The sequence below is a fragment of the Pistacia vera genome, unplaced genomic scaffold (genome assembly GCF_008641045.1).
Source record: "Pistacia vera cultivar Batoury unplaced genomic scaffold, PisVer_v2 Contig223, whole genome shotgun sequence".
Taxonomy (NCBI): Eukaryota; Viridiplantae; Streptophyta; class Magnoliopsida; order Sapindales; family Anacardiaceae; genus Pistacia; species Pistacia vera.
Genome location: NW_022196028.1, coordinates 918,858 through 942,626, shown reverse-complemented (window position 1 = coordinate 942,626; position 23,769 = coordinate 918,858). Strand labels below are relative to the sequence as shown.

General features: G+C 33.2%; 1 protein-coding gene across 1 annotated transcript; it reads right to left on the bottom strand.

Annotated features, from left to right (window-relative positions):
- Positions 1-14,198: 14,198 nt before the first annotated feature.
- On the bottom strand, positions 14,199-16,352 carry LOC116130657 (mannan endo-1,4-beta-mannosidase 5-like). Its single transcript, XM_031416386.1, has 5 exons — positions 16,023-16,352; positions 15,348-15,542; positions 15,122-15,244; positions 14,786-14,988; positions 14,199-14,604 (listed from the first exon to the last, which is right to left on the bottom strand). The coding sequence occupies exons 1-5, from the start codon at positions 16,350-16,352 to the stop codon at positions 14,199-14,201; spliced, it is 1,257 nt and encodes a 418-aa protein (XP_031272246.1).
- Between the last annotated feature and the right edge of the window lie 7,417 nt (positions 16,353-23,769).

Genomic DNA, 23,769 nt, shown 5'->3' with positions numbered 1-23,769 from the left:
TCGTTTCTGAATAAGCTAGCATGTAGTGATTTGCCATATAGAGAGGGGAGCAAAGTTCCATGTAAATTCTTGAACCAAAATCCGACTTCCCTTGGTGTTTCAGTGCTACTAGTGCATGAGGACAAGGTAAACATTTATTGTCAAGCACTTTACAGTTGTAAGTTTTACTAACAAGGTTAACTAGGGCATCCGGACCATAGCCGCGCACAGTGAACTCTTGAGCATTAAGAGGATAGACAAACAGTGCATTTGACAGGTCCATACGTTCTCGCAATAATTTTTCAGCCGATGGAACAAGGGTTGTAGTAAAATTATCTGACTCCGTACAACGTTCATGGAACCACCGTGACAATGTCCTCTGGATTGTATCAAAAAGTGCAACTATTGGAAACTCTCTTTCTATTAACAACTTCGAATTTATGGACTCGGCTATGTTCGTGGTCATGACATCAAACCTTCTTCCAAGAAAGTAAGCTCTATTACATCGCTCGAAACCAACATCCTGCTCAAGATACTTAGCAACTCTATTATCCTTGATTCGGATTTGCTGGAAGTGCTCCTCGAACTCATCAACCCGATAAGCTTTTGTTTTATGTTCTCACCAAGGTGCCTCATACAGAATATGTGATGTGCTTGAGGGTAAATAGTGGCAATCCCTTTCTTTATAGAGTTGTGCCTATCGGATATTATGCACAACTCGTCACTGTTAGGCGCTATCATATGTAATTACTGAAAAAACCAAGTCCACGACTTGTCATTCTCATAATCAACCACACATCATGCAACAAGATATATGTGATTCTCGCTGTCTTGGCCCTCCACCAACAATGTACTTCCATACTTTCCCGTCAAAAAGCAACCATCAACAGCTAACACCTTTCTTATGTTTACAAAACCCCTTAGAACAGAACCGTAAGCAACAAAAAAATATTTAAATATCATATTCTTGTCCCACTTCAAAGCCGTCTTGCTACCTTGGTTTGTCAACTCAAGCATATAACGGTATGCTTCTAATACTGCGTACCCATGCTCTGGCGTGCCCTTCACAAAATCTTGTGCATGTTGTCTCCATTTCTAGCATTTCCAGTAACTAACAGCACATCCCAACTTTGTGCGCACAAGTCTCTGAATCTCTTTAGGAGATGGACCTTTCCCTTCAACGAACTGACTTTTGACAAATTGTCCAATAACATCAGCGGAGGCTTGTCGATGCTCACCTGAAATATGTCCCAAACCATATGTGTGCTCATGTGTATATGTGCTAAGAATAAATTTTTTTGTCTCTGTCATCCTTCTATAATAAACTCGTTACTTTCACTTTTGGTCACGACATGTAATTGTCATTGCCAATGAATTTGACTTTTTGGTGATGAACTCAAAATTACCTCTCACGGCAACAAGTTTTAGCTTCCTCACCACTTCATCTTTGTTGTCAAATAAATACCCTATGCGCAACTCCGATCCATCCGTAAAAACATGAGCTGATTCACTACTACCTGCAATTGCCCCTTCTGAACCTACATAAACGGCCAATGTGTTCTCTTCCTCACAAACTACACCTTCTGCATAATCTGTATTTAAAGGAATCTCTACATCCGCGGGCACATGTACGGGGTCCTTCTCCTCAATATTTTCATTCTGCCCCCCATGACCAACCTCTTCTACAATGTCCTCCTCACCACCCAATTCACCGTCTACTCTTGATTTTTCAACTAACAAATCATTGCCGCCCTTGTAGTTCAAATTAAGACCAGGCAAATCTCCGCCAACTTCCTCGTTATCCCTTTCCTTTGAACCAACTTCCAACGGTTTTTCTACAAAAGAAACCCTTAAAATCAGCCTCGAACCATTATCGGCCACATCAATCATATATAACTTCACACTTTCATTCGACTTTAATATAGCAGGAGGTACCTTATAATGTTGAGGAACTCTTCTTAAAACACACCTCACAACTATATCACTACGTGAGCAACTCAATTCACCTCTTCTAATTATTTCATCAATCAACTCATCAAAACTAACCTCTGTGCTCACAACAATTGGTATAACTTCTTTGCTCTTCCCAATCCACTTCCAGCTACTTTCTTCCTCCACCCACTCACCAAAATATTCAACACCCAAAACAACTTGTTCCATGTCTCATAATAGCCAACTACCTATAATGCAAGAAAAAAACTATTCTTAACTGATGTACTAAGGGTTGATATATTTTAAAAAGCATTTGCACAGTCGCTTGACAGATCTGGTGTATCGCTTAAGCGATCTGGTATATCGTTTACTGGATCACTTAAGCGATATCATGGATCGCTTAAGCGATCCAGTATAAATAAGCATGATCGCTTAAGCGATCTTATGCCATTTACTGATCACTTAAGCAATCTACTGCTATACACCAGACTTTTAGCAGATCGCTTAAGCGATCTTATGCCACATACTTGATCGCTTAAGCGATATATCTGCTGTATTACCAGCATACCAGATCGCTTAAGCGACACACCAGATCGCTTAAGCGATCCATCATATCCAGAACACATTTTCAGTCTCTCCGCCTACAATCGGTGCTACCACCCCCAGCTACCCACAATGCAAGACATTTTTCAACAAATTTCACTCCTTTCAACTTCCATTACATCAAACACAACCTAAACAACTAAATCAAAATCATAACCCAAACCCAATCTATCATTAAATCTTTATAAATCAAAATATAAAATCGAAAGGGGAGATACACATACCTAGACGAAATGTCACGAGGAGGAGGAAGAGGACAACGACGACGACGATCTGTGTTGGAGAAGATGTTAATGTCGCGGGAGGAAGAAGAAGGTATTTGGGTTTGTTTGCAAGAATTTCGACTCTTTGGGGACATATATAATTTTTAAAAGATTACATAATTATTCATTATTCGTAATTAACCCCTAATTAAGTTTAACTAAGCTTAATAAAAAACATGGCTATTTAGTTAAATTTTACAAACTGTATAGCCTTTTAATTAAATTTTAACTCTAAATGGTTTTTTAATAAAATCCCCCGAATAAAGGCTGATCTATTGAAACACAAATTACTACAATACCCTTACCTGTTATTACTGATGTCATTATGAAATTACTATAATTTCCTGATATTAAATATGAATAAGAATAACACGCTGTTTCATTAGAGAAAATTTTGTTTTAGTTTAAACAGATGATTTTTTTATTAAAAAATAAATATTAACCTCCTTTTTAGTTAGTCTCGCCAGAACTTTCCTCGCCATTCGGAGGCGATGTTTCTTGGCAGCTTCATTCACAACTTCTTTCGTCGGTCTCGTCGGCACTCAAGCTGTGGTAAAGCCGTGTTTCTGGCAGATTGGATTTAGGTGGTGTTAATAGAAGCTTCGTCGACAACTTACTTCGTCACTATTGCTGGAATTCAGAGCTGCTCGTGATTCCTTGCTCGCGATGTTGCTTTGTTAGCCATTTTCGTCACTGAGATTGAGAAAAGTGACACTTGAGTGTCAAATCTGAAAATGACACCATTGCAATACATAAAATAAAATTTATTAGAAAAATAAACATAAAGATTATAGATGGACACTCCCAGCCACCCCCACAAAAGACTGGTTTCCTCTGAAAATAGTTGGTCAAGCCAGGCCGATGGCTAAGCATGGCCACGCCTTGCGTAGCCAATAACTGACTAGGATCTGGTAGCGTAGGCCAGATCTGACGCTGCAAGGCCATAGGTGTTGGTCGCTCTTGCTGGCCAATTTTTTTAAAATTTTTTAACACTTTCTATATATTTTTCAGATTTTTTTTTCAATTTTCATATTCCTTAACTTTTAATTTTTTTTTAGATTTTAAAATATTTTCATATTTTCATATCTATTTTGTTGATTTGTTTATGTTTCAAAATATTTTAGTTTTTATGTTCTTCTTTTTCAGATTTTTTTTTTAATTTATTTTCGTTTTTTAGATTATTATATTATTAATCTTTCAGTTAGTTTTAATTCTTTTATTTTATTCTTTATAAAAAAATTATTTACAAAATATAATATCTTTTTTTTTTTAACTTAAAAGGTCCGTTTTATCCTTCATTTGTTAGAACTAATGGCTAAAAATTAATAGACAGCATGGGGTGTTTTTGGTAGTTTTTGAATATTAAGGGGTGCCATTAGTTTCTTGAGTTTCAGAGGTGAAAAATAGTATGAGTAATACTATAGTTACCGACGGGTGTGCACCGAATTTGTGCACCGAATGACGTGGCAAAATCCTGACCGTTTATTTATTATCAGTTAATATTAATCAACGGTCAGGATTTTATCACGTCATTCAGTGCACAAATTTGGTGTAAACTTTTCGGTAACTCTATCATTTTCCAAATAGTATTAGCCCTAGGTTTGTTATAAAAAAAAAAAAATGTATTTAAACAAATTTTTTTTGGTGACTTAGGGCATGTCAGGGCCAATTTACAAGTACCTTGACCAATCATCCGGGGTTAATTTAATCTCCGAAGCCTTGAAATTATTGATCGGATAAACCTTCTAATGATTATCCCTATTAATAACTAAGTAGAATCAAACTAAAAAATAATATATTTATGAGTCCCTATCGTCCCACCCAACCATTTAGGGATGGTTAATTGTATGTAAAAATTGAGAGAATAATAATGTAATACAACTTCCATACATTGGCTTAAATTTGGCCAATTATTCGGCGAGGGCAAAATTGTTTTTGTTGTTATTTTATTTATTTATTTTAAATCCTAGAAATAATTAACCCTCTTTCCCATTACAGGTAATGAATTTTTTGTTATTGAGGATTGGGAAAAGTTACAAAATAAAATTTAAAAAACCCTGAATTTGTTTGTTTATTTTGAGTTTGTCAAATTTCCAACGGCTGTGTTAGATTTAACCGGTAGTGGCTGTGTTGTGGCAAGAGTTAAGGGTATCATAAAGTTCAGTTAGTTTCTCAGAACAAAATATGCAATCAAGCAACATAAAATTTATTGAGCATAGAAATTTATAAGTTTATTAGTATAACTTAAAAAAATAATATCGACATCAAGTTGCATTTGTTGTGCCTCGTGCACTCCAATTTTTCTACTCCCTAATCCAAAGACTATTGCGAATCAATAATGCTACGGACACCGGGATTATACATCGAAATCTTTCACCGAATGACGTGTCTCGTGACTCAGACCAGCCATGTATAAATTTGAAAAATATTTTGCGAGTGAACGGCCGTCCATAAATTAGGGATGGCCGTTCACTTACGATGGACCCTCATCCATATTATATGGACAGGAGTCCATTTACTATGGACGGGAGTCCATATAATATGGACGCCCGTTCATCAGTAAATGGAGAAAAAACACATTAACAAAATAATGGACGACCGTTCACTCGCAATGGACGGTCGTCCCTAAATAATGGACGGGCGTCCCATAATTTAAATAAAATAATTTATAGCCGAAATTCAGGGATGCCCGTGGACAGGAGTCCATTTACTATGGACGGTAGTCCTTATAATATGGACGCCCGTTCATCAGTAAATGGAGAAAAAACACATTAACAAAATAATGGACGACCATTCACTCGCAATGGACGGTCGTCCCTAAATAATGGACAGGCGTCCCATAATTTAAATAAAATAATTTATGGCCGAAATTCAGGGATGCCCGTTCATCAGTTATGGACGGCCATCCTTGAATTTTGGACGAGCGTCCGAAAATAAGGGACGCCCATCCATAATGTAAATATAACAAATGGTTGGACGGGCGTCCATAAGTTGTGGACGGCAGTCCCTAACTTGTGGACCGTCATCCCTAACTTGTGGATGCCCATCCATACTGTACATTAAAAAAAATTAAACAAATTTTTGGATGCCCGTCCATTATTTAGTGGACGAACGTCCCTAAATTGTGGACGGGCGTCAAAATATAATGGACGCCCTTCAATACTTTCAATTAATACAAAAATTTTTAAAACAAATTTTTCAGACGCCCGTCCATATTTTATGGATGGGGGTCCATATAAAAAGGACGGTTGTCCATGTAATATGGATGACCGTCCATAATATAATAAATGTTTTTTTTTTTTTTATTTGCAAAAGACATTAGCTTATCCAACACGATTTCTCTAAAACAAGCGGCAAAATTTTGCGAGCGAAAGAAAAAAGAAAAAATCTCATTTTATACCTATACTTTCTGCTTCATCGTTCCTGTTCTTCGCGTCTGCATTCTTCTCATCTGTGGCTCTACCAGATTCTTCCTCAACAACTGTTTCTTCCTCAACAACCAACTACCGTGACAAGAACAAAAGCCATAAATTTTTCAAGCAACAATTGTTTAGGTTGGAAAGAGAGTTAAGAAGATCAAAATTTGTTCAGTTTAGAAAGATTTGTTGAGGTTGTTAAGAGGTTTTTATTTAACTTATGCATTTATTTAGTTTTGTATTATATTTTGGATTGAATATATGTTACAATAGAAAATAACTGATAGATAATATTTGTTGGTGATTGTTGTGAATCAGATTCGTGAACGTGAACAGTAGTATTGGTTTTGCATTAAATTACAGAATATGGAAGAGTCCAGTTTGCCTCATTTCAATGATGTTGAGGTAAATTGTACTCGAAACCTTAACTTTTTCGTTAACATGATTTTAAATTTATTGTATCATATTGTTTCTTATGATGTGTTGTATTAGTACATTCTAATTTTGTCAATTATAAAACTATTAAATGATCAAGAAAATGAACGTGATGAATTACAAGATATGGGATGTGCAGAGGAAGAAGTGAAGCCTCATATTGGAATGGTGTTTAATTCAGTTGATAGTTTAGTGAAGTATTACAAACGGTATGGTAACAAAATGAGATTTGAAGCAATGATACGTACGTCAAAGAAAGGCGATGATGGAGAGATGAGATATGTGACAATGGCATGTTCTTGTTCTGGGAAGGAGAGATGTAAATCCAAAAATATCTTGAAAAAGCAACCTGTTGCCAAAACAGATTGCAAGAGTCGAATTAGTGCAGCTTTGAATGGTGAATGCAAATGAGAAATTAAATTAGTTGTACTTGAATATAACCATGATCTTACAAGTCTGACAAAAAGAAGATATTTCAAGGTTAACCGAACAATACAACCTTATGTGAAAAGGAGGCTTGAAGTTAATGATGTGACTAGGATTAGACCATGTAAAAATTTTCATTCATGTTTAGTTAAGGCAAGAGGTGTAGAGAATTTGATGTTTCTACAAAAAGATTGTAGGAACTATATTGAAAAAGTGAGAAGGCTATGACTTGGAGTTAGAGATGCTTCGGCAGTACTTGAGTATTTTATGAAAATGCAAAAAGAGAATTCAAATTTCTGGTACATGATTGATGTAGATGAAGAGAGTCGATTACAGAATGTGCTATGGGTTGATACTAGATGTATGGTTGCATATAAAGAATTCGGTGATGTTGTCACCTTCGACACAATGTATCTGATGAACAAATATAATATGCCATTTGCTGCTTTTGTGGGGGTTGATCATCATGGACATTCGACGTTGTTAGGTTATGGGTTAATTTCTCATGAGGACACTAAGACATTGTATGGCTATTTCGTTCTTGGCTTGAATGCATAGATGTTCCTCCTAATGGAATTATCACTGATCAAGATAAGGTCATGCAAAATGCAATTGAGATTGTTTTACCTGGTACAAGAAATAGGTGGTGTTTGTGGCATATAATGAAGAACTAATTGAAAAGTTAAGAGGGTATAAGGAATATGAAACTATAAAGTTTAAGTTGCAAAATATTGTGTATGATTCCTTAACGCGTGAAGAGTTTGAAGAACAATGGAACCAATTCGTTGATATGCACAACCTTCATGAGAATGGATGGTTATGTGGATTGTACAAAGAAAGAGTACGATGGGTGCTTGCATTTCTTAAAGATACTTTCTGGGCAGGTATGTCTACTACCCAATGTAGTGAAAGAATGCATGCATTTTTTGATGGATATGTAAATTCCAAAACTACTTTGAAACAATTTGTGGAACAATATGATAATGCATTGCGAGAAAAAGTGGAAAAAGAAAGGGAGGCTGATTTTAGATCTTTCAAATCTTGGATACCATGCATAACTAATTACCCTATTGAGAAACTATTTCAAAATGCATACACAACTGCAAAGTTTAAAGAGTTTCAAGAAGAGATTGCGGGGAAGATTTATTGTGAATTATCTTTTCTGAATAAATGCAATTCATATGAGAAGTATCAAGTTTTGGAAGATGTTTGGTTTGGAGATAGTAGTCGTCGTGTTCCCTTTGTGGTATACTTTGAAGAAAGTTCGTGTGATATTTGTTGTACTTGTCATTTGTTTGAGTTCAAGGGGATTTTATGCAGACATGCCATTATGGTGTTGATTCATAAAAGGGTTTCACATGTTCTAGAAAAGTACATTTTATGGCGTTGGAGGAAAAATATAAACAGATGTCATACGGAAATTAAGGTGAGTTATAATAGGTGGAGCACCAACATTGAAGGACAACGTTTTGATAACTTGTCTAATCTAGTGCTGACAGTAGCCGATATGGCATCAAACAATGAGGAAGATTATATTAATATGTTGATGGAGTTCATGATTGACATGAGAAAAAAGTTGGAGCAAAAGGAAAATGAGGGAGGGCTTGGTACAAAAGTGAACATCTCTTCCACAACTGGTTTGAGTAGTAAAGATAAGGACAGTCCTCCGAAAGAGGGGAAAATTGTAATTATTAGTCCACAGGCAGCTCGTAGCAAAGGTCGTCCTCCATGTAGAAGAAAACAATCGAAGGTGGAAGAAATTGTACGTAGGGTTAAAAAGAAAAAATTACAAAATCAAATAATTAGTATGAGTTATACACATATTCTTATATAATATTTCTTTTTTGAAACATTATTTACTTATTTGAAGTTTATAATAACATCGACTTGATTATTAATGTGTTATAATACTTTTTAGGAAAATGACCATCAGTAGAGTGAGAAAAGGAACAGTTTCTTTCATCTATTTCAGTGGCCGATGCGGAAACTCAAGTGTTGTCGAATGATGTTGTTACTACCTAGGTATGTGTTATGTATGTTGTATAATTGTAATTGGCTTAAGTTTTCTATAATGTGTGCTAAATTGTGGTTGTTAAACAATGACAGTTGTCCACTGGTCCGGTTCAGAATCTCACAGGACAAAGTAATTTCTGTACTGGATAAGAGTTTGTAAATGATGAACATATCTCATTGGGAGATGTTTGATATTGTTGACAAGTTGAAGCATATAGAATTGTATTTGGTAGAAATTATTCATGTTTTGGTTAATTTCTGTCGAATGCAGTTGAGTTGTATGCTGGTAGTTTTGTTTTTAGTATTTTGTCATTGGTTGTGTATGAGTAGGCTATCTGCTGTAGGATTGTGAATTCATGATAATGACCTTAATGTAACTTATTATGAATGTTTTCAGCATATATTATCGTCATATTGCAGACTCCAGTTGTAGATGGAATTTTGATGTCTAGTATTACATATACATATGCATTCAAAAGAGTAGTTCAGATATGTATAAACAAAAAGCAAATATATTTATAAACAAAAGGCAATCTTTATTAAGAACATCTACTGAAATTAATATATTTATAAACAAAAGGCAAATATAATATTCATACATAAAGCTTAATATTTGAAGTACACATAATGACAATTAATATTCATAGTGCGTTCCCAAAGAATGTTGACAAGGAGGAGGCTGTTGAGAAATTTTTCATCATGGTGCAAGGGGCGGAGGTTGACTAGAGGAGGAGGACGTTGTTGAGAAGTTCTTCATCATGCTGAAAATTTCTGTCATGCATTCCCCAATGATGTCAACTGTTTCTTCTATTCTTGATGCGAACGAGTTGAAATCACTTTGCAATTGATCATGTTGTTCTTGCATTTTCCTCTCAATACGTGAAAAACGCTCCTCTTGAAACTTTTCCACCCACTCAAATCTGCTTACTACTTCGTCTAAAGCATGAGAGGACATATCTTTTACATTTTGAGATGATCCAGGTTCAATACTCATTCTTCTTCTTACATAGACTTGTCCTTCATTAACCCCTTCTGGAACACTAACACCTTCCTGAACCGTTGCATCTCCCTCCATTTCATCCCTAATCACAAACCATTCTCCTGCAATATTCTTTTTAATCAAACCCATTTTAGACAATGTCACATCCCCCAACACATTATTTGTAGAAAACTTAATCTTATTTGCTTCATCATTAGGGGTGATCTGAATATCCAACTTCTGACATACTAATGTAACAAGCATCCTCCAATATATTTCTCCTTTTTCTGCTTGAACCTCTCCCAACTTCTTAATCAATAACTTCGCTGAATTTACTTGCCTCCCTGCTATTGCTGCTTCCATGAACATTAAATCCTTAACCATCACATTTCCATTTGTCTCTTTCCTACTATTAAATGTGTAAGTCAGATATCTGTGAAATACTCTGATAGCAGGATTCTTTAACTTTGTAGATTTACACCTATGTGGATGATAAATCCCTATCCCAGAAATATCCATCCAAGCTTGTTTGGAATCCCACGTTCTAGATACGTTATCTAAACCTTCAAAATCAAATCCTATCCAAGTTGCTAAATCTTGTGGTCTCACTACAAAATTCTGATTCTTTAATCTAAAAAACATTGTATACACTGGAAACTCATCAGTATCTATCTCCACAACTTCCAAACTACCAAAAAACTCATAGATCAAATGCTTATATCCATCACATCTAATACTCACCAACCGGTCCCATTTCAAATTATGAATCCAACCATTCATTTCATCACCTAAACCCAAACTTGTTATAAGTCCTCAATCCAAACTTCTTCCAAGGCAAGTATCTCTTTTTGACACCTCCTCATATTGTTTTTTATGTCGCAAGTCTCAAAATTAGATTACAGATGACGATGTGCCTTCATGAGGAATGATTGTATTTTTTGCTCTCACCATTTTCTGCTTTCTTCTAAAACCTGTATACATAAAAAATTCATCATCATAATTAGTCATAACTGAATTCATCATCATTCCTTACTGTTAGTTTGCAGATAAGACAATATGAAAACTTTGAAACAAGGAACTTATTTAATCAACAGCATCACATGAAAGCTTTCAATAAGTAGAGATCCATTTAGTAGAAAAAAGCACCACTTAAATGATCAGCCCATAACTTAGGCTTAAATAAACAAAGACATCATGACAAAAGATTTGATTGAAAATATAAAAGATGTTTAGTCAATTCTCAATTTTCATATCAGTCAAGAGTTCCTTCAACCTCAGCCCTCTCTATATCTTGTTCTCTTCAATCCTTCATGTGTGAGTTCAGCAAGGATGCAAATGGAAACCATATAATTGCTGCTACTCTTTCCAATCAAATTTACTTAAGAGTTGAAATTTGTAGCGCATGACTGTAATCCAGCTTGAGGGTAATTTAATTTGATTGAGGACAACAAATGCAGTTGTGCTGAATATAACATAGTATTTGAGTGAGAACAACTAATGCGGTTTTGTTGGAGTGAAGAAAAGAGTTCAAAAGGTGCTAGGGTATTTAAAGCGTGAAATTCATTTTTGGCAGTGTTGAAGGTTGACAAGCACTAAGAAAATGCTTTCTGCTTGCCAGCTTTTCGATTATGTTTATATTTAACACAAATCAAGAAAATTATATAATTATACCAAGAAATGAAAGATAAAATCAAAGCCGAAATATATCAAACAACTCTCATGTCTGGTCAAGACCTTTTGAAATGTAAAGACATCCCAAGGAAAGAACCTGCATATATTCAAGAGCCCTTTTTGTAACACAAGTTTTGACACAATTTTCAAGCACTAGAAAATGCATAAAAATGGTTAAGATTGCATCAAAGTGCATAATTTCCAAGATAACATCAATTGTGCAAGTGAAATTGAATCTCAACTGTTTTGAAAGTGTCTTAATCTAGTGGCTAAAAACTTGTATCATAGTTTGTGTCAAAAGTGGTGGCCTTGAATCTATATGTATATACATTAGGTTGAGATATTGTAACTTAATCTATGAAACTATTTGTTAACAACTGATTTCTTTTCAATCCAATGTTGTTGAGAGTTGCTAACTTGGCCTTAAAAACACCAACCTTAAAATTCCTTTTCAACATCATTGAATTTAAATTAATCAATGATTAACAAATGATATCACTAAATCAAACCCAAAATTTAAGTTATATATATATACACACACACACAAACACATTACATATATACACACAACTGCCCTTTCAACATCATTGAATTGAAGTTAAAAAATGTTATCATAAATTAAACCAAAAATAAAAATACCACACACACATGCAATAATGCTCTAATCCAGACTCCCAAAATTCATACAAAATACTGACTTCTCTTTCTGGCTTTAAGAATATCCAACCATCCACAATCACATTCATACGTTCTTCATGCAAGGGTGGTCAATAGCTTCTTTTTCAATGCTGCCTGCAACAATTAAAAGCAGGGAGCATTATATACTTTATGCACTATATATTACCTTAATAATAGAAAAAACTATTTAAAGGAAATGATGAGTAAAGATTCTAAGTAAAGAATTATGTGTAGTTAAATGATTTATGTTACTTTTATTTTACTTCTTTGCGAAAATCCCCATTTATAGAGATTCAGATTTCATAAGGATTTCAATTAGAAAAATTCAATTTGATTTTGTATTCTTTTAGCCATATTGTTTTTACTCTCTTCAGCGAAGATAAATGATTTCAATCAAATATTTGATAAATTTATTGAAATGAAAATGTATTTTCTAAATTAGTGTCATCTCAAACTGTCATTTTTTTATTTTATAGGAAACACGGAGTATATAGAAAATGAGAATAAAATTTTACATGTCAATGGTTAAACTACACATATTTCTCTAGGTAAATTCTTTGAAGCATGATTATCATAAATATCTCAATGCTAAGACAATTTCAAAGCAATACAAGATAATACATTTTCCAAGATGCTAGTGAACAGGGTTGGTGAAACAAGAATATGAGTCCATTCAACCAAAAACTCTGTAGTAAATACAATCTAAGCTTTTTCCAAGCCAAAAACACTCAAAAGAGATAAATTTCTTTGAAGTGGCTTTTAAAAGCAAAATTACAAATCACAATTGCAGGTTGTTATTTGACAACACGTTGGGAGGATTTTGAGGTGAGATAATGTAACAAATCACAATTACAAACTGTGAACACTTCTATTTATCAATCACACAAACTAGTCCCACCAAATTGATTGGATTTCTCTTTATCAACTCAATTCAAGAAATCACAACACAAATAATATTCCACTCCAATTCCATTCAACACAAATTTCAAATCCAACACATTCATCCAACATTTAAAAAAAAAAAATTGAGAAACCAAAGTGACTAATTACCTTACAATAATAATGGCAGATGAGGAACTTGAAGAAGAATCACGGTAGATGAGGATCTTCGATGAAGAAGATGAGCACGGCAGATGAGAACTTTGAAGAAGAAGAAGAGTGCAGATGAGGAATGAAGACGAAGAAGAAGAGCGCAGATGGGGAATGAAGACGAAGAAGAAGAAGCGATTGTGTTTTAATTTTAAAAACTTCCCCCAAATTTGTGATTTAACCCAATATTTTTTTTTTTAATTTTTCTTTTAATTTACAGTACGGACGCCCGTCCAAAAATAAAGGACGGTCATTCATAGGTTATAGACGGTCGCCTATTTCTAATGGACGAGCATCCAAATATAATGAACAGGAGTCCTTTATATGTGCACGCCCGTCCTCAAATAAGGGATGCCCGTCCAAAATTTTGCTTTATTTTTTTTAATTTACATTATGGACTGGCGTCTCTTATTTGAGGACGCCCGTCCAAAATTTAGGGACGGCCGTCCATAAATGATGAACGGGCATCCTAATTTTTTTTTTTTTTTTTTTTAAACCATTAATAATGGACCGGCGTCTATTAACATATGAACGTCCGTCCATTAATTTTGTTTATAAAAATTTTATTATTTAAAGATTGGACGGGTGTCCATTATATGTGGATTTCGGTGTATAATCCCGGTGTCCGTAGCATTATTGATTGCGAATTGTCTATTTGAGGGTATTTTAGCAAACAATTAACATCATCTAATAGTATCAAATATATCCCCTTAATTACACATTGTTTGGTTTGCGCTTCAAATTATCAAATTTCCTGTTCAATGAGTGAGCTAGGGCAGTGATATTGTTTGAGTGTTGAGTAATAACGTTGGTTGTTGATGGATTTTGTGATAGAACAACCTCATATCCATCATAATATGATTCCATTTGTTCAGCCATCACTTGCCAAACCATGCTACCGTCAATTGTGCCACCATTTTTTGCAAAATCGTAGATGTTGGTGTAAATTGTATTCAAGAATGAATCTCTAACACTTATACTGAATCCAGAATCTTTACTTGATTTTCCAAACTCTGCGAAAACTAATGGCTTCTTTAAAATTGTTCTCGAATCTGTCCAGTGACTCGTCATCCACCTTTGCATGAATTCTATATGGACATTATCGCTCTGTCCTGGTAACCTGTTGATTAACACAAGTAAGAATCAAGTTTTAAATTCAAATATCATTACTCAAACACAAACATCGAAAATTCTGGAATGGACAAATCACTTATGCAGATATGCTAATATTAAGTTGGTAAAAGAGATATATATATATATATATATTCGGTGCATTTGCTAAAAAAAGGTTCTCAACTTACCATTGATCAGGATATGCATGTATTGTTGTGAAATCAATTTCCTTAATCTGATTGTTGGTAATAAAATCTGAGCCAAGTTGGAAACCAGGATTAAATTGCTTTCTGTCTTCAATTGAGTCGCCATAGAAACCTTCCAACCCAATCTCCAGCAAGTGTCTGTTGTCAATAGATTTAACATGAGATGCCATCTCTTGAACCCATCCCTGTCCAATTAAACACATATGTCGGTTAAAAAAATACATAACCCCATTTGAGAACCCGGGAGCTTCAAAATTGGAACCCCACCAAAGCCAACAATCTTTGTCATCAGCCATAACAAAACAAAAACTAACATACATTTAAGGTCTTTCCAGAGTAATCAACTTGGCAGCGTGGCTCATTTATCAGTTCCCATGCCATGATCGTTGGGTCATCTTTATAAGCGATTCCAGTCATCGTGTTGATCCTTGTAAGCACTTTCTGTAGCCAGAAAAGAAAAAGGGCATAAATTAATATATCCAAAAAGTAATTTGTGACCATATTAATTAAATTTGTTATAATTTTTATGAAATTAATTTCTTACCGTGACATGGTTCTTGAAATATCTCTTCACAACTTCGTTAGTGTAAAAATCATCATCGCTTTTAATGGATGCACCGGCAGCTCTACCCCAATTCACATACTGTGGTCTTCCTCCAAAGTCATGGTAATTGTTGCTTAGACTCAATATTAACTGGATTCTATAGTTTCTTGCCTCAGAAATCACAAAATCAAGTCCCTACAAATTGTAATAGCTTTTTAGAAATTAATGCACTAAAATTCTTATTTATTCTTCTGATAATACATATAAAAAAGCTCATGATTTAAAATCATAAAAATGTACACGTCCAATAAATAATTGCATGTGTATTAATCGGAGTAGGGACAGACCCAGGATTTAATGTATGGAGACAAGTGTAAAATAAATAAATAAAATATTAGTGGGGAAGAAATATTCTACTTACCTTTTTTTTTTAGATTTTACTCTTTAATTGATTTCTAATGAATAAAGACAATATAAAAAATATTTTTATTAATAAAATACTTATCTTTTTAAATAAAAAAAAAAACCTAATTTGTTTAATAAACAATAAACAAAAAAAGTTGGTTTTACTTTTAGATGGATGGAGTTTTACAAAGTAGATTACATCAAATTAGAAAGGGAAAAATAATAAGGGGGGTCGTCAGCCCCCACTAATCAGAAATATCTGAAGAAAACCTGAAAGAAAAACTCATTGTAAACCCCAGGAGAAATCTGGAGAGCTCGATCACCTCCATCACTGAAAGCCCAAGTTCTACAGACAGTGAGGCCAGCAGCAGCAGCGTCACGAAACACATTGGTGATTTTATACCTTTCATTTGGCCGCGATGCAACGTTCATTAACCAGTAGGAGTTGAATCCATTGAAGAGGAATGGGGAGCCATTGAGGACAAATTGGGTACCTCTAGTTTCAACAAAACTTGAAGGAAAAGGAACCTTTTGACCAGAAACTAATGTTACAAAGAGAAGAATCGCTAGAAAAATGGTTGTTTTTGTAGAGTTTTTCATTGTACTTGAAGGGCTTTGTTCGACGAATGATGAAAGTATTTTGGTGGGTATTTATAGGTTCAAAAGAAGGATGGAAGTGAGAATGCACGTGAATTTGAGAGGAAATTATGGGAAAGAAGATGGGGTTGGTTGAAGATGATGACGAGAGGGAAAAGTCATTTTAGAGAGATTAAAATAAGAGGTTTTGGTTAGTGTTAGTTGAACGAAGAAGAGGAAGTAGTGAAAATTTTTATGAGAGTTTTAACAGAAATTCCTCAAGAGAAGGGTTAAAGTGCTTAAAGAGGTGAGATGATTGGTGCTAGTTAAAATTGGAAATTCCATTAACTGAATTTATTATTATCATTATTATTATTACTTTTACTTTTTAATTGAATAAATTATTGGATTTGAGAGTTTTAATGAATTGCATTTTATGATGTCTTAAAAAATAAATATTATTTTCTACCAAATTCTTGCCATCAGTCTTTTCTTCTTTCTGATCAGTGATCATGTGTGCTAACCTTAACAGGATAAGGTAAAAATGGTAAATGATATACATTTGAGATGCTTGATTTGATGGCAATATTCATACTATCTCTTATTTGTATATATAGTAATCTTTAATGGAATATTTATTGTCATATAAGCAATAATGGGTAGGCCAAGTGGTAAAGATTTGGAGTCAAGGGATTTGCTCTTCTTATGGTCTCAGATTCAAATTACAAGAACGGTTGTTAATATTGTTAGTCACAGACCGTAAGACTTGTCCTGTTTCATAAACCTTGTTCGAGATCGAGAGATTAGTTGAGATGCATGTAAGTTGGCCCGAATATCCCCCAATAAAAAAATAAAAAAAAAAAATTATTGTCATATTTCATTATATCTAAATAAGACGAAAGAAGCTTGAAATCCATGATGATATAATTTTACATAAAATTTCATATAAGTTTTTCTATTACTAAACATCAGTGCATGATCTTGATACCTTATATTTTTTTGTCATTCTCACTCTAGGAAAATGAATAGATATTTATATCATCATATGGGATATGAAAAATCATAATATAATATTTATGTCATCATTCAACAGGAATTCCGGAGGGATTTTTGTGTGACACAGAGTTTGGCTAACAGAAACTTGATGCGTCTGGGTAGTTTGCTGACTTTGAGCTAACGAATTTTACACTAAATTAAACCATTCATATTTCATGCTATAACATGGGCTACGTAATCTATATGATAATTTCAGTTGAAATTCACATATTTAATGTTTTATTGTTTGTTTTCCCATTTTAAATGAATTTTAGAAAATTAAATGTACTGTTTTAGAAGAACTTTAACTAATTTAAGTATATAAGATTCGGTCTCCAAAAATTAAACAGTTGTATTTGCATTGCACGTGAAATCTGTATTATTTTTTTATGTAAAGGAATGTCAACTTCTTGGGATTTTTTAATGACAAGTCAATGTTTCAAAAATCTTGATTTTTAACTTTTTTTAGAAGTTCTGTGTTAAGTGATTAAATTATGTTGATCATAGAAATCACATGTATTTATAAAGAAACTAATGCTACAGTGGACAAGTTGATTAGTTTAAATTTGGGTTTCTCTTTTGGTGGGATTAACCGTCTTCTCAAATTGCTACGTTACTCATAATAAATTTATTGGGGTTTTCAACCTATCATTACTCTCAATTCGATTTACTTTTTATATTTTTCCTATCTTTGTACTGTTGTTTTGAGCGGATCTTGTTCCTTTAATTATGTAACTTTTTTCCTTCTTTGTTTTTCTTTATTAATCTTCCTTGATTGGAGGTTGATTAATTAAAAAAAAAAAACCTAATATTGTGGACTAAAATTGAAAAATAATGGCATCTCTTTATCATTTTACAAAGTGATTAGTACGAGTGTTGACACAAATGATTGATATACTTATAAAAAAGATGATGAATTAAAATCCTATGATATATTAAATATATGGGTTGAATGTGTATTAAATTATAATACTAAGTTGTTAAGAGAATTTAAGAGACATAATATTTGATCCAAAGGTGTATCCCTTTATTTATTTAAATGAAAGTATACATCTTAATTAAAGGGTCTATTTAATGAATGTGACTTTATGAAGATATGTAATTAAAATATATAACCTATCTGAAGAGGTACAATGACTTATAATGAAGAGTTATGTAAGACGGTATAAATAAAAAACTAGAATTCTAATTCCTACACAACTTTAAACCTCTCTCATTCAAATTACGATCGTCGCAAATTCTCTTGCACACAACTCTTGTATTTTTCTCCTAAATTCATACCGTTTCCAATCAAAGTGTTTTAGGGGAATAATTCAATATATTCTGATTTCATTAACATAATATACATACTTCGATTTTATTTTATTTTTTAAATTAATCATCACGGTGATTGGTTGTTTTAAATAAATAAAAAATTATCAATATAATTGAACATAAATGAATATATACACAATGATATGATATCTGCTACCTCAAGCCTGCTAGTGGGTTTGCTGACCTAACCATCTCGGCTTGCTAGCCTGATGAGATGAACCCACCAGGCCCATAAACTTCAAAATTGTCCCAAAAAAATCAAAACTAAAGCCAATACAAGAGATGGGCTGACAGGCCGAACTTTTCCAAGCCCGCCCAGCTACATATGGAAAGTGGCTTTATGGGAAACTCTTGAGCCTATATTTTATTTGTCTATATAATCTCATTTCTGTAATCCTCACATGATTGATATCATGAAATTAATCAATATTTATGTTTGGATATTAATTTTATGTCACGTCTGTTTTAAAAAATGAGAAAAATAAATCAAATCCTATATGTTTAATTTCCTTGCATGTCACCTGTTTAGTTGGGTTTATTTATTGGTCGAATGAGCTTATTTAAAATTATAAACACTTTTGAAATTTTTTTTAGATTGTTTAGAAGGTGTTTTTCTAAGCTTATAAGCTGGTTTTCTAAGCTTATAAGCTGGGCAAACTAGTTTATAAGCTCTAAAATTAAGTTGACATATTTGTTTATAACTTTTTTAAGCTTATAAGCCAAAATAAATAAGTTGGGAGGAAGGTGCTTTTTTTTTTTCTCTTATAAGCACTCAGCTTATAAGCTAGTTTGACCAAATATACATTATCCTTGTTTAATTTTAAAATTTCATAGTATACCCTTGTTTAATACAGTATCATTTTTAGTTATTTTATAATAAAATGTACTTATAAACCACATTTTACCAAACACGTTAATTACTTATCAATCACTTATAAGTATTTTAAAATTTCAAATGCTTATAAGCTAAAATAACTTATATAAGCTAATTTTCATAAGCTTAGATAAATACCTCTTTAATTGTATTTCATAAGCTTTTACAAGATCTAAAATAAGCTATCTTACAGTTTATGGATAAGTATTGAAATTTTAAAAATATCTTTATTCTATTGTATATATTTGACTTGAATAAGTTCTATTCTGATAAACTTTTTTTCTATAAGCTCTACTCAAATAAGCTATGCCAAATGGAAATTTTTGTTTTATATATATATAAAGTTTGTCTAACAAAAAAGGCCGCCACGAAATCATAGACGCGATTATTCGAAGCAAGTTGCTTCCATATACTGTATTTATACAGGAGAAAGAGTAAAGTGTGAATGAAGTTTATGAATTATTGCTAACTGAGATGAAATATTAAGCAGAGTACATTGCATTAACAGACGTAAACCATTCATTTTCACATTTTTATATGATATTGTTTTTTCAAGACTTGAAATTGCGACAACAAATCTTTAGAAACATTTAAGTTATTAAGAGATCTCCAATTAATGATTATTTCTTGGGTAATTAATTAGTTGCTTTTCCGCTAATCAAGCTAGCTACCTACTTGATTTTGAGCCGTCTTCAATATCCTTTTGAATTTTAGGTAATATTTTGCATAACTAATATGCTAGTAACGCAGTATCATTTTGTTAATTAACAAATCATTTAATATTAATTCTAATGCATCTTATCCTCGTCTATATACTGTTTCTACAAATTCGTTATTGGGAGTTGGGATGTTTTTCCTTCGTTTCTACTTAATAAATATGATTTGACTAAAGCTTTTGCCTTAATTTTATACTTTTAGTTGCAATATACGAAAATTCGGATACTTCGAAGGATTTGCTTTTTTGTTTTGCTCAAATTTTGACAAAATCCCATAAAACCATATTGCATAGAGCCTCGTAATTTGCGCTTACACAAGCAATTCGAAAACGAAATTCAAGCACCAATTACGATAATGGTTTATAGCTTTCACGTGCCTCACATTTTCTTGAATTCTTGGCCCATATCATTTTATTAGACATTTCTTTTAACAAGTCTTTTTCACATTTGTATAAAATTGATCGAAAATGTATTTATTTTAATGTGTTTTTGTCTGTTTGTAATCTCAACATGTGTTTTTCAAATATGTTGACAAAACTTATTATGTATTTGTCTTATAAATTTATATTACATTTATAACTATCAAATGAGTTATTAAATAAATAGATGTCTCAATGGTTTATAAATATACGTTCCAATATCAATCTCTCATAAAGGATCAAAACTCTCATTGCTTTTCCTATCCAAACCGAATTCAATTGTATTTGGTAAAGAAAAAGTCATATTAAACATAAAGAAAACAAAAAGAATAACGAGCTTAGTCCTAAAGCATAGGAAGAAAGTAAGAAAATCCCAAGAAGAGATGATGTGAAATGAAAGCAACAAATTGCAAAAAGCAAGCAAAATTGATTGCGCGCCGGTTTCTTTGCGCAATACAAGGGCCCAAAAAAAGCGCCATTCACGCCTCCACTTTTTAACTACAAAAAAAAAAAATTGTCTAAATAATTTGGCAGATTTCAACTCAACTCATTACCAATTGATTTAGCGGTTTTTTCGGTTGGAATTTCTTCCACTAAACAAGCAATCTAATTTGCCCATTAACGAGGCATGAAACAAGCATTTTAGGGAACAACATCAAAGTTTTGCTGCATGAGTAACTCAATTTGTTGCTATTTAACTGACTATGAGTTTAAAGTACAAATAATGGTGATTTGGCTAGATTATTTTATTATTTCTAACTATGAGTTTAAAGTAGAATAAACAGGTAAATATACAGAATCTTCGTTTTATAAAGTTGGTTCATCTATAAATTTAGTTTAAAAATTATCAATAATTAGGATGATAATGTTTTATTAGATGAAATAAATAGAGCAAACCAGTGTTTTGAAACCCGACCTGAGGTGTCACCCAGCCAAGAGGCCAGTGCCAGGTTGACAACTTAAACAAGTGCTCTATTAGTGATCCAGCAAGTTTAAAATCTAGCAAACATGCCCCTAATAAAATACATATCAGTTCATGTAAGTTTGAAATCTAACAAATACACCTTTGTGACAATTAGGGTTTCGCTTTTCTTGGTCGAATTTTGATGGCCAAAATTCAATTCGACAGTACCACCTAAACCATCAGCCTTTACTCTAGAAAACCACTCTAACCCCAACACTTGGTAGCCCCCTGTTCGTCGATCGTGACTCGCGTATATCGTCGCGATTGGATTGATTTTTGCGGCCAAATTTCGGCATCCAAAATTCAATTCAACACAACCACCTGAACCATTGGCCTCCACTATATAAAACCCCTTTAACCACAACACTTAGTAGCCTTCCATTCACGGACTTGACTTGCGTATACCGCCACGATTGGGTTGAAACAGTGGAAAGCGGTAACCGGACCCAGAGAAGGCCCTAGGTCTCTGTCCAACCAGTTAAACCGATGAGGTCGGGCCAGGCCAAGTTTCAGAACAATGGAAGTAAACATGTAAATATACGCTTATTTTGCTAGCATTTTGTCTGAATATTTTTCAAGTATATCATATTTTTTTTTTTTTTACATTTTACATATTTTCATTTTTTTATATACATATTTTTTTTTTTTTTTACATTTTACATATTTTCATTTTTTTATATAATCAATATATTTATCTAATCGTTTTATGAATAACCTTTAATTTGACCCAAAACTAATTCAACGTTATTTCGGAACCCCTATTTATTGGACTACTCTTATTTTCTAAGGGTATTACAAATGTGTACTCTTAGAGGGTGTTTGGATCATATAATATTTTTTTTTATCTAAGTAATAAGATTATTGGAAAGAAATATTACATTGTAGATTCCTGGGTTTAAATTATTATTGTGCTTGGTTCAATTGGGATGTATTAATAATTAATGTGTTTGGTTGACAGTAATAACAGATATCCTGAAATACCCTTTTACTAGAATGTCTTTGGGATGATTACTTGTATTACTAATTAATCTATTTGGTTGGCTGTAAGAGCAGATGTTTTAATTACATTTTACTAAAATGCCCTTTAGATGATTACTGGGTATAAATAATTAATGTGTTTGGTTAATAAAAGAAATGATCAATTAACAAAATTCTTTTTCTTATATTTTAGCCAATTATTTTATTGTTAAGTCATTGTTAGGAGCAAACAGATGGAGACGAGGACCCGAGGTTGCTGCAGCGGAGATGGTCAACCAACAACAGAGGGAAGAGGGAGAAGTTAGACTAACGAATGCAAACAAAACAGAAAACGAAAAATACAATGGAAAGAGGGCGAGGGACTTACCGGAAATGGCGAATGGAGTGTTGTCCAGATCAAACAGATGGAGACGAAGACCCAAGGTGCTACGGCGAAGATGGTCAACCAATGGTAGAGCCAAGAGCAAGATCTTAGACTAACGGACGCAAAACAAACCCAAAATGAAAAATACAATGGAAAGAGAGCATTTGACTTATCAGAAAATGGTGATCGAAGTGATGAAGTCGCGAATGAGATCAAGAAGAAGAAGACCAGCAGCGACGATGGAGGTTTAGGGCAGAGCCTCAGTCGAAATGTGTATTATTCCCTCCCCCTAGGTAATAATACACATTTTGACTAAGACATAAATTGTCCACTGTTTTGGGGTAAAATTGGACATAAATTTGGATTACCGGAGTAATATTTTAGTGACACCCTCCCCCTAGGTAATATTATTCCTGGTGATTTACCCCCAATTTAGCACCGTTTGACGTTTTTTTTTTTTTTTGTGCGAATGTTTTTTCACAAAACAACCAAACATGGTTATCTACCTAATTTAAAATATATTACCCCCATTATATAATATCAACCCGATCCAAACGGCCCCTTCAAAAGATTCTTGACGTTAGGAGTATTAAAATAAAAATTAAATTAAATATGTACATTTAATTATTCAACAGTGATTGATAAGTTCGTGACTGAGTCAATAGTGGTTTTGCTCTATTTAGTGTGATATGTTTTCTTTTATTTTCAGTACTGGGTCAATATATAGAGTTTAGATTGTAAGATGAACTATTTTTTTTTTTTTTTTTTTTTTTGGTT

What these genes read in the sequence shown, in the direction of transcription:
- LOC116130657 (XM_031416386.1), bottom strand. Translation starts at nt 16,352, where the DNA reads ATGAAAAACTCTACAAAAACAACCATTTTTCTAGCGATTCTTCTCTTT. An exon ending in ACAATGAGTTTTTCTTTCAG is followed by an intron (nt 15,543 to 16,022) that starts GTTTTCTTCAGA and finishes TACAATTTGTAG; the next exon opens with GGACTTGATTTTGTGATTTC. An exon ending in CATGCATATCCTGATCAATG is followed by an intron (nt 14,605 to 14,785) that starts GTAAGTTGAGAA and finishes GTTAATCAACAG; the next exon opens with GTTACCAGGACAGAGCGATA.